The 10,801-nt window shown below is 37.7% G+C and overlaps 1 protein-coding gene and 1 long non-coding RNA gene across 4 annotated transcripts; both read right to left on the minus strand.

Moving 5' to 3' along the window:
* Positions 1–1,594: 1,594 nt before the first annotated feature.
* On the minus strand, positions 1,595–6,295 carry krtcap3 (keratinocyte associated protein 3). 3 transcript variants are annotated; one of them, XM_016274003.1, is made up of 6 exons: positions 6,202–6,295; positions 5,557–5,741; positions 4,138–4,197; positions 3,708–3,905; positions 3,465–3,599; positions 1,595–2,544 (listed from the first exon to the last, which is right to left on the minus strand). In XM_016274003.1, the coding sequence occupies exons 1-6, from the start codon at positions 6,212–6,214 to the stop codon at positions 2,449–2,451; spliced, it is 687 nt and encodes a 228-aa protein (XP_016129489.1). In that variant the 5' UTR covers positions 6,215–6,295; the 3' UTR covers positions 1,595–2,448. The 3 variants fall into 3 exon arrangements, with proteins under 3 accessions (XP_016129489.1, XP_016129487.1, XP_016129488.1); XM_016274001.1 differs by having other exon boundaries at positions 5,557–5,756; XM_016274002.1 differs by lacking the exon at positions 6,202–6,295 and adding an exon at positions 6,089–6,136.
* Positions 6,296–8,399: 2,104 nt separating this feature from the next.
* LOC107586577 (uncharacterized) lies at positions 8,400–10,770 on the minus strand. The gene is made up of 2 exons (XR_001609377.1): positions 10,502–10,770; positions 8,400–9,388 (listed from the first exon to the last, which is right to left on the minus strand). It is a non-coding gene; the product is annotated as an uncharacterized lncRNA (long non-coding RNA).
* Positions 10,771–10,801: the final 31 nt, after the last annotated feature.

Genomic DNA, 10,801 nt, shown 5'->3' on the forward strand with positions numbered 1-10,801 from the left:
TCGACTCTGATTAGTCCAGGCTTAAAAGCGATGAGAAAAGTAACAGGTACCATGTGAACAAAACCGCTCTGCGTGTTACTTTAACAGCGGTGGATATAATAATTTATACCTGACTAAGAGTACTCAAAAACTTCAAAACACGTTTAACTGAAAATACACAGTGAAAGTCTAAAATATAATAATTATTGTGTAGCCACATCGTACCTGGCAAATTATAAGCAGCCTCCCGGCCGCGATCCCCGCCCATTTTATTATAAGTTTCATAGTAATTTCCTTTCTATTAGTTTAACGCATTTCTACGCCCCCTCCTCAAGACAGCGAGCCAACTTTAAGGGACTGCGCATGTCCTGGGGACCTGTTTCCAACTCTGGCACAGAGCTAGGGTGCATATAATAATTGGGTGAATTAATTTATAACTAAATTCTGTTTTATATATTTTAAAGTTTAATTATACATTTTTTCCTGCAGTTGAACAGTTCTACCTTGTTTTGTGGGTTTAATGTTATATGTGTAATATATAACAAATGCTCAATAAAACAGCAGTGACATAAAAGGTCATGGGAAAATATTTGTGTGTAAACAATATATAACCAAATATCTTGGTCTACTGGTTCATATAATAAAACTCTCTCAAACTAAACTTCACAGTGACTTTAGTAAACAGGGGAGCAGGGTAGTTAATTACGTATTTTTCTCTTTGTCTTAAAGGGGTCATATGATGTGATTTCAAGTTTTCCTTTCTCTTCGGAGTGTTACAAGCTCTTGGTGCATAAAGAAGATCTGTAAAGTTGCAAAGACTGAAGTCTCAAATCCAAAGAGATATTCTTCATAAATGTTAAGAGTTAACCACGCCTACCTAAAACGGCTCGTTCTAACACGCCCCCACATGTCTACCTCACTATGTGCGGAGATTTGCATAACACCGCCCGAATGTTCACGCAAAGAAAGAAGGCGTAACTTTTATTCTCGCTGTAGTTTTGTTGTTGCCGCCGCCGCCATGTCATGAAGGCGCTGTGTTTCGTTGTGAAAGCAAACTACTTTGTTTGGCCTTCCAAAAGAGGACGATATCTGCTTCGTCATGCCTGGAGCTGATCTGTGCTGGTCGCTGAGGAAATACATCAACTTCGTGCTGTGGATCGCCGGATCGGCTTTCACTGAGGACGAAGCGGAGTCCAGCCCGAGGTCGTCACATGCGGTTGTTGCAAGCCCGCCGGCCGCCGCTCACTCAAGCTGGCCTCTGCTCACTCTAGGCCGCCGTCGCTCACTCAAGGCCGCGGTGTGTGACGCTGTTTCGTTGTGAAAGCGAAACTACTTTGTTTGGTCTTCCAAAAGAAGACACGACTAGAAATCAGTGGTTAAGTTGTATTTACAACACTGTTCCAGAACACTTCAACCCAAATATTCAGATGTGTGCTGCGCATTTTATGGAGGACTGTTTCCTGATCCTGGGAGAGTCTAAAATGAAATTACTGTATCAAAATATATTTCACAGGCTTATGTAAATAATTATTCATTATGGAACACATTTGCCTTGAGAAAAGATTCTGAAAACTATTTTAGATTAATATGTTTTTATTCAAATATAATGCACACTGATAACAACAACATGCCACAGTGTTAAAAAGTAATAAAATGAAATGTAGACAGCAATGCTTTACCTCTCTGAACTGAGATGAGGGACTTTTGAATAATCTGTCAGGAATGAAACAAAATTACAGTTCTCTAAACACACAAACACAGTCTTTTGAAATGAACTATAATGCATCATGTAGAGGGAAATCCCTTTGCTTTGACAGTGTCAGGCACGTCACTATGTCAATATTTAACGCCTTTAATCATACTGGATTATCTGTGAATGTGAGATTTTCCTCTGCATCATTAAATCCAACTCATATTAACATGTCTCACGGCGCTCTGGCACACTCTCTATACTGCATACTGGAATAACTGAATGACTACCGGCAATAGAGAGCAGTCTGTGGCACATTAGCTATTAAAACAGCTGCTTTCAAGTTAACTAAAATATTTTTGGTATATTTGAAATCACAAGCACAATAACATCTCATATAAAAGAAAGAATACAAATAGACTCTTTAAAAAAATCATCATCTTAATTTTGAAATTACGCACAAGTTGGGTTTTTCAATGTAAACAAGAACCACAAAAAGTAACTCCAGATACAGTTTCAGAAAACAACATAATGGATATAATGATGTTTTCGGCCTAATTACAGTCTACATGTGTGGACTGGAAACATTCAGTCCAAACGTTCATCTGATTGGAGCGCAACTGACTGTCTGTATCATAACCTTAGTGCTTCAATTCATCTACCATTATCATATAATACTAACTCAGAATGTAACTCAGTATGAATGCAAACCACTGTTATGATCTGTTTCACTACACAGCATTTAATTCAACTTCCACCTTAACCTTGGGACGGTCTCTCTAAGCGCTGGCGGAGTGATGTGCAATGAGACGCGCTCCTTGAGTTGTGTGGTCTTGGTCCATCTTTGATCTTGATGCTAGTGCCTCCTCTTCAAGCTGTCATGAAATAAAATCACATTGATTAAAAGAGGCCATATTATAACTTTTTAAATCACTGATCACTTCTAATGACAGATTTACAAGACATTTTTCCACTCTCTGACCCTTAGAATTACATTGGCTGTGTTTTAAACTGATAAATGTATACTCTGAATGCAATGCAAGTTGTTTTGGATAAATGCTTTATTCTGCCTTAAAGGAATAGTTCACCCTAAAATGAACAAAACATCCAAAATTGCATGTAAGATGTAGATGAGTTTGTTTCTTCATGGGAACAAATTTGGAGAAGTTTTGCATTCCATCACTTACTCACCAGTGGGTCCTCTGCAGTGAATGGATACCGTCAGAAGAAAGTCCAAACAGCTGATAAAAACATCACAATAATCCACACCACTCCAGTCCATCAGTCTGACAGCATCCATTCACTGCAGAGGACCCACTGGTGAGCAAGTGATGGAATGCAAAACTTCTCCAAATTTGTTCCCATGAAGAAACAAACTCATCTATACCTTGGATTGTCTGAGGTAGGGCTGCACGATAAATCGAAATGGAATCGAGATCGCGATTCGACAGAAGCTGCGATTGTCATGCGTATCTTTCAGTGAAGCACGGTTCTGTGATCATCAGTAAATCTCCATCCAAAGGCCAGAGGGTGCTCTCGCGCTGAAACTCCAAATACGCCTCGCAGAAGAAACCCAGAAAATGCCTATCGCTGCAGCTGAATAAACAGAAGATTCAACTGCTTTCATTGATTCAACGTGACTAATAAACATACAACTACGGCAATATACAGTTTATCTGAGTTCATTTTCATTAAAATAAAGTATATTTATAATGCAATGCCTTTATCACTGACTATGGTTTTAAACAGCAGGTTCATTCAGTTGAGCTGTCTGCATGAATATTGAGAGATGTACCTGCTCTCTGATGTAGGTTTGAGCACAGGGTCCGATGCCTCTTAACTGGAGACCCACAATAAAGCACCACACAGACAGTCCAGCCTCAAGTGCTGTGAATACAGCACAGGTGAACCACAGAGCAAGAGTTGTGTCCTGGAGGAGAAAAAGCAGTTCAGTCTTCACATACCAAATTAAAGTTCAAACTTGTTCATTTATATCTTATTTCAAAAACACCACATGCATTTCAATAGACTGACTCACATAGATGCGGGTGGCATCGAAAGGACAGTTGACGATGACCGGAGATCGTGCATTCACAGGCATGTTAGTGGAATTACATCCTTTCATGAGCGTGCTCCCGTCGGCTGAAATGGTCATACTGATCGCCAAAATCAGCCCCACTAAACACGCCAGCGAGAGAAAGGCGTTCAGAAAGGAACTCACTAACAGACCGATGTGCTACAGGAAGCAGAAGAAAAGAGCTGTGTTGAACACTACAGGGAAAGCACGTGGTATTTTATGGTATTTTAGCATTGGTATACAGAACAATAATGTTGATAAGCTAGTGTGACTATACGTCCTCTTTTTTCCCAGACATGCCTAAATGATCTAAAATGTCCAGGTTTTGGCTTTGTTTTCATACTCATCTCAAAAAGAGAACATATATTCACCCTAGATAAGGTCTACTTACCAGCTTCAAGTTGGTAATATTCCTTGACACCAATATTGCAACAATTCCACTTGCAATGCTCTGAGAAAAACATGTTAACATGATTAGGTTTGAGATTTTTCTTATTCTGTGGGAAAATGTAGAAATGTTAAAACTACTCAGGAACCTCAACAAGTTCAGTGTGTTAAATATGTGTGAAAATAGTTTCCCCCCCCCAAAAAAAAGAACATTTGCTGAACATGTATTCCCCTCAGGCCATTCAAAATGTATATGAGTTTGTTTCTTCATCAGAATAGATTTGGAGAAATTTAGATCCTCTGCAGTGAATGGGTCCCGTCTGAACGAGAGTCCAAAAACAGCTGATAAAAACATCACAATAATCCACACGACTCCAGTCCATCAATTAATGTCTTGTGAAGCAAAAAGCTGCATATTGGTAATAAACAAATACTGCGGTTACTGAAACCACGCCTTCTTTCTTTGCGTGCACATTTGGGCGCATTATGCAAATATTTCCACATAGTGAGGTAGATATGAACGAGCCGTTTTAGGGGGGCGCAGCAGAGTCTTAACTTTGATAAAGAATATCTCTTTGGTTTTGGGACTTTAGTCTTTGCAACTTCAGGGATCTTATCTATGCACAATCAGCTTGTAACACTCCAAAGAGAAAGGAAAACTTGAAATCGCATCACAATCACACCCCTTTAAGACATTTTTTACTTTAAACAAGTCCTCCATCCACATTATTGCTTTCTCCAGTGAAAAAGATGATCTCATCTGAATCAGGAGAAAAATATGCACAGATCAAGCAAAGCGAAAACAGTTCTAAACAAATAGGTTAGTGGATTTTCATGCGAGTGGACAACACGGGATGGACTTTTTCACTGGAGGAAGCATTATTACGGATTATGTATTATGGACTCATATTTTGGCAAGAAGCAACGGTTTGAAGTTAAAACGCCTTAATGATGGATTTGTTTCTTACAAACACAAAGATGGTAATTGATGGACTCGAATCATGTGGATTACTGTGAATTATTGTGATGTTTTTATCAGATGTTTGGACTCTCAATCTGACGGCACCCATTCACTGCAGAGGATTCATTGGTGAGCATGTGATGTAATGCTACATCTCTCCAAATCTGTTCTGATGAAGAATCTACATCTTGGATGACCTAAGGGTGAGTAAAATTTGCGCAGATTTTCAATTTTGTCTGAAATATTCCTTAAGTCAATATGCAGACCGTACTCGGGTGAACTGGGTGATGCAGCATACCCAAAGTAGTAGCAAATTCTTTGATTTACATTTACAGACATGTGCCCAGGCCTTCTCTGAGTGAATATTCTCGAGATTCAGAAAGCATCACTTACTGGAGATCAGGCCTACATGCAGGAGTTGAATCAGCATCATTTAGGAGCCACAGAAGTGCAACCACTCACCAGCAGTCCTGAGGAGACGGAGATGATGTTTGATACGGTATATTCTGTTGAGATCTCATTGCTGGGTTTGGATACATGGCGTAACACGCTGCCATGGACAATGGCACTCAGGATGAAATTAACATGACCGATGACAATGAGTGTCAATCCTTTCTTCATCAGCAGCCCAGGGCCCTTCTGCTTGTCTAGAACATAGCACACTTTCATACAGTGGATTTAAAAGTCCATCTTTGCTCAGAACAAACTAAACGTTTAATAAGCAGTTTTGCTATGAACTCCAGTGGATTTTATTTATCTTGAAATGTATTTGACAAACATTTTAAGTGTTGCCTCAATAAAAAAAATTACTTGTAATACATATCAACTGATTTATATAGTTTATAACACTTATAGTATAACTGTGACGCAAATACCATTTTCCTACCAATCTGCTTTAGCAGGATTTAGTGCAAAATATTGTTCCTAAAGGTTTATTCAGCTGCTAAATATTCTTTTCTACAGTGAATAGAAATGAGGAAAATGTAAACATTACAACAGACGCGCACTTCACGAGAACACATAACTGATTGTCGGAGGCTGCTGTTAAACTATAAATCACGTATAATTCTCGCACCTGCAATAAAAAGAAATAAATGACCGTCTTACCGAAATCACACATATCTGTATCCGTGAATTTGAGCCCAGTTTAGAAGGAAAAAACTACAAAACGCAGTTTCCGCCCTTCATGCTCGATGACGTCACGCACGACTCACCTGTGCAGCGGAAGTGGGAGGAGCCAGAATGCAAAGGTCATTCAGTGCGACTACGGAAGAGCTCCAATCTCTCTCTCATTTTCTTAAAAAGTGAAACGAAAATGTGATAATCTGGGGGAAAAAAGATAAAGCCTAACGCAGTACACGTAGCAAAACAGAGCAAAACGTAGCTAAAAATATATACACACACACTCAACCTATGTTACTGTCACATATTATTGGCCTATATTTAGTAGCCACAGATTTTCTCTTTAATTCTCTGTAACTTTTAATTTAATTTAATTTTGCAAGTTGCAAAATAATGTTGCTGAATTATTGCATGATATATGCATCTGATAAAGTTTCATTTGTTTTGCAATAGTTCATATATGATACTATATAAAAATGTATGCCTTATGTTTACCTTTTTTTTTCATTGCATTGCATACTGCCATTGTGTTGGTCAAACAGGCATCTGGGAATACTCTAGCTTTCCATTGTGTTCACAAGGATTTTACCAGACGGCGATGCACCTCACATGACCAATGCTCTATCCAAGAATAGATTTAGTTTCATGACATTCACTGTAGCCCTAAAACACTGTCTGCTCATGTGAACTATTCAAACTATGAGAGCGTTGATCTACTGAGACGCATAGAACAATGCCAGTGTCCAAAGTCCTGTCATATCTGAACACCACATCCCACAATATCAGCACTAAGCAAATACTGGAGTGAAAGCAAGCAAGGACAAAACACAGGCATATCAGGTAAACAAGATCATATCTGAATATTGAAAACAGAACAGGCTAAATTTACAGGACACACACAAAACATGAACATTTTATTGCCATATTATATCAGAATGTTAAATAGTCAAACAATTTACTTAGGAAATAATTTACTAAACTATACTTATTTAAAAATAACTTTTTAATAGCATAATTTAACTTTAAAATAATTAGATTTTTTAAAAATGTTATTTAATAACAGTGAATAACATAGCATTTTAATGATGTAGCCGTAAATAACAAATATTAAAATTAATAAATGGCAATGACCCCAATAAGCCAATTGTCACATGCCGTGAATGTCAATATATAATGACACTACAGGGATACATGTCTTAGGTTATAAATGATTTATAAATAATTATTATTATAAATAAAATAAGTGCCTTAAGTGTTTTGGGGTGGGTTTATTTTTGGTAAAGACAGACAGAAACTAGCCTTAACACACACACACACACACACACATAAATAAATAAATAAAATATATTATCATAAACATAAATATATTATATCATAAATATATATATATATATATATTGTCATCTTGAAACCCCCGAAAAATGCTTAAGCATGATTTGTTTTTTTATTTTAATGTTCTCATTTAAAAATTTTTTGTAAAAGACTAGTTTCTCTCTTATTATTATTTTACCAAAAGTATGCATATAAATGTGATTGAACATTATCGTGCATTAAAAAAACCTATAAACCCAGATCCACAGCGACCCCTTGTGGCCTCCAGACGCATGCGGGGGTTATCTGAAGGTCATTACATACTGCAAATCCTGTCAGACCTTCATAAATGTGTGTGTGAAGCGACACAAACACACAAGCACAGTATAGAAAGTCAGAATGGTATTTTTTATTTGAACTGTACTGTATGCTAAATGTTCACCTCGGTACAATAAACAAATACAAATACTCACACTAAAAACCAAACCTACAGTTCCAGAACCAACCTGACTGGAGTTGGCCGAGGACCTCAGAATATTGCATATAAACAACACAATGAGCTCCGAACAGTGCGCTTCCACATAAAGAACCCAAAATGAAAAGGAACAGGGAGAGGATCACAGGAAAGTATGGTTACAAAAACATTAAACTAGACGATACAAATCTAATTTAACTGCCATACATTCAACACCAAAAACGCACTGGATGTCAGATCTATAAAAAATACCTCGGGTAGGCTGACGGGAAGGAGCGAGTATTTAGACGGGGCTGTCGTGTGTTTTGGAGTAACCGGTAAATGTTCTTCCTGAGACAGGGGCGGTTTTTCACTCCAGTCCCTTTTTCTGTGTGAGCTGCCATCTATTTTATTTTTATTTTTTTTAAAGCAAACACAAAATCAAAATGATGTCCCTCACGGTGACGTTCACTCAAATCCAAATTGAAGATCTTAAAACCTAACGCAGTTTGTATTTTAAATCCTGCAAACTCATTTTGAACCGAAATGAATGGATATATCAGTAAAATAGTGTGCTCTTGGGTCTTGAAGAGGACTTGTTTCTGAGCTGGTGCTTGTTGAATTTGTGCAATTCTGTAAACAAGAGGTCAGCTATGCAAATTGTTGGATAAAAGCTAATAATTCATCTTAATTTTTGCCTAAGACCAGCCTTTACCTCTCTGTTCTCTTAATAGATACACTGTATATATATATATATATATATATATATATATTTTCATTATCAAGCACTTTTAACATTCAAACAAAGACAAGCTCTAATTCTGTGGATGTAAAGAAAGTTATGAGTTTTGTTTAGGGGCCCAAATAAGGCGAAGAGGAAGAAGACAAGTGCATGGCATCTGATAACCGTCAACGTTTCGAACTCTGTATGTGGTGCACAAGAAAAGAGGTGTGGCCATTATGTCATGCCACGCCCCCGACAAAGAAAGCACCGCCCACCTGTTTCAAAAACAGGTGGAAATTATGTCCTCCCCTCACAAGAACAACAGAAACGATGGAAATGAATGGAAAAACACTGAAACTGAAAACAAGACGGTGGAGAGACGTCCGTGAAGCATGTCTCCGGTGCAGCTAGCGGCAGCTGATTGCTTGTTCACCCGTTCACTGTCTCTTAGTCTCTTTGATTTGCAGTTTTGCTGAATGACTGTCGGTCAGTGGTCAGGTGGTTATGACTTGGCGAGGTGTTGTCTATGGTCGTTGTGTTTGAGGAGCTGGGTGGGGGACGGGGCGAGGCTGGGCTGGGTGCCCGGTGGCAGGGGATGGGCCCCGGGCATCCCGCCGGGCATCATGCCCTCTATCTGTCCACCCATGCCACCAGGAGACACACCCACCGCACCAGGAGGAAACCTGAGAAAATACAGAGGAAATAATGAGAGGTATAATGAGGTCGTCAGCTTTATGCTCCGCCCTTTACCACATGATTACAGACTCAAAAGCTTCATTCATAAACTCTCGCAAAAGTTTGGGCACATTTGATTGAAATGTTTCTCAGGTTTCTTTAAAAAAATCCTTTGATCTCAAGACTTCAGCTTTAATGCTTAAAACTTAATTTTGCAGACTTTTATAATGTTATAAAAGATTTCTAATAAAAAAAATGTTTTAACTGTCATGTCATCAAATCATCTTTGAAAAAATGCATCACTGCTTCTACAAAATTACTATATTAAGCAGCACAACTGTTTTCAACAATGATAACAATAAATGTTTCTTGAGCAGCAAATCTGTATATTAGAATGATTTCCGAAGGATCATGTGACACTGAAGACTGGAGTAATGATGCTGAAAATTCAACTTTGATCACAGGAAAAAAATACATTTTAAAATAGATTCAAATAGAAAACAGTTATTTTAAATTGTAATAATATTTCACAATATTACCGTTTTTCCTGTATTTTTATCAGAAGAGACTTAAATGTATCCATTTTATTTATCTTAAATGACTAAAATCAAATAATTATTCATTTAATAGTTTAAAAAACATCAAAAGGTGAATATACTGTCATATTTGAATTGTAAGTTAAAAATTGACAAGAAATCAATATCAATGTAAAAAGTGATTACTTCTACAAAAATTTGACATTTCTAAAAATTAATGGATCACTTATACTCATTACGTTCACATTATCATCATGTATTTCTTTATTGATTGATTTACTGAATTCTCAAATAATTGTTCTCAATTTCTCAAAAAAAATAAAAGTGGCAGTCTAATTTAGCACAACAAATGCAAACACAACACAGCTAAAAACACGAGGTAACAAATATTACGTATAATTTAAATAACGGTAGAACTAATGAGAAACCAATTAGCAGGCATCACATGATATTTGCATGTTCTATGGGAATGAGCAATGTTAAAATAAAAGATGAGGATATCGTTTTATATTGTTCATTACGTGTTTTTAGATCTGTTTGGACGGTGTCTTGAGCTCTGTGTCTCAGCACGCTGTAAGTAGTTACCTGTCATTGTTTAGGTATACATTTTGTCTTGCAGGCCGCCAGGAGAAACGGCTGGAAGCGGCTGGGCCACTCTGCTGAGCGAGAGAAGCAATCAGACTGAGCAACACAATCGGGCTGGTTTGTGTGTGTGTGTGTGTGTGTGTGTGTGTGTGTTGGAGAGTTAAATGCATAAAAAAATGTTAGTGTTAGTTCAGGGAAATGTTCAGAAGGGTCATAGCGGGTAAATCTAGAGGTGATTCTGTCGAAGTTAATTTATGTGTGCCACAGGGACAGACGGCGGTCTTGTTTGAGTCTATTTGC

The sequence above is a fragment of the Sinocyclocheilus grahami genome, unplaced genomic scaffold, assembly GCF_001515645.1.
Source record: "Sinocyclocheilus grahami isolate Dianchi unplaced genomic scaffold, SAMN03320097.WGS_v1.1 scaffold84.1, whole genome shotgun sequence".
NCBI lineage: Eukaryota > Metazoa > Chordata > Actinopteri > Cypriniformes > Cyprinidae > Sinocyclocheilus > Sinocyclocheilus grahami.

Excerpts from the sequence above, each read along its gene's own strand:
- krtcap3 (XM_016274001.1), bottom strand. Across the intron at positions 3,906-4,137 it reads ATATTACCAACTTGAAGCTG|CACATCGGTCTGTTAGTGAG; the intron begins GTAAGTAGACCT and ends TGCTTCCTGTAG. Across the intron at positions 2,545-3,464 it reads AAACCTACATCAGAGAGCAG|CTTGAAGAGGAGGCACTAGC; the intron begins GTACATCTCTCA and ends ATTTCATGACAG.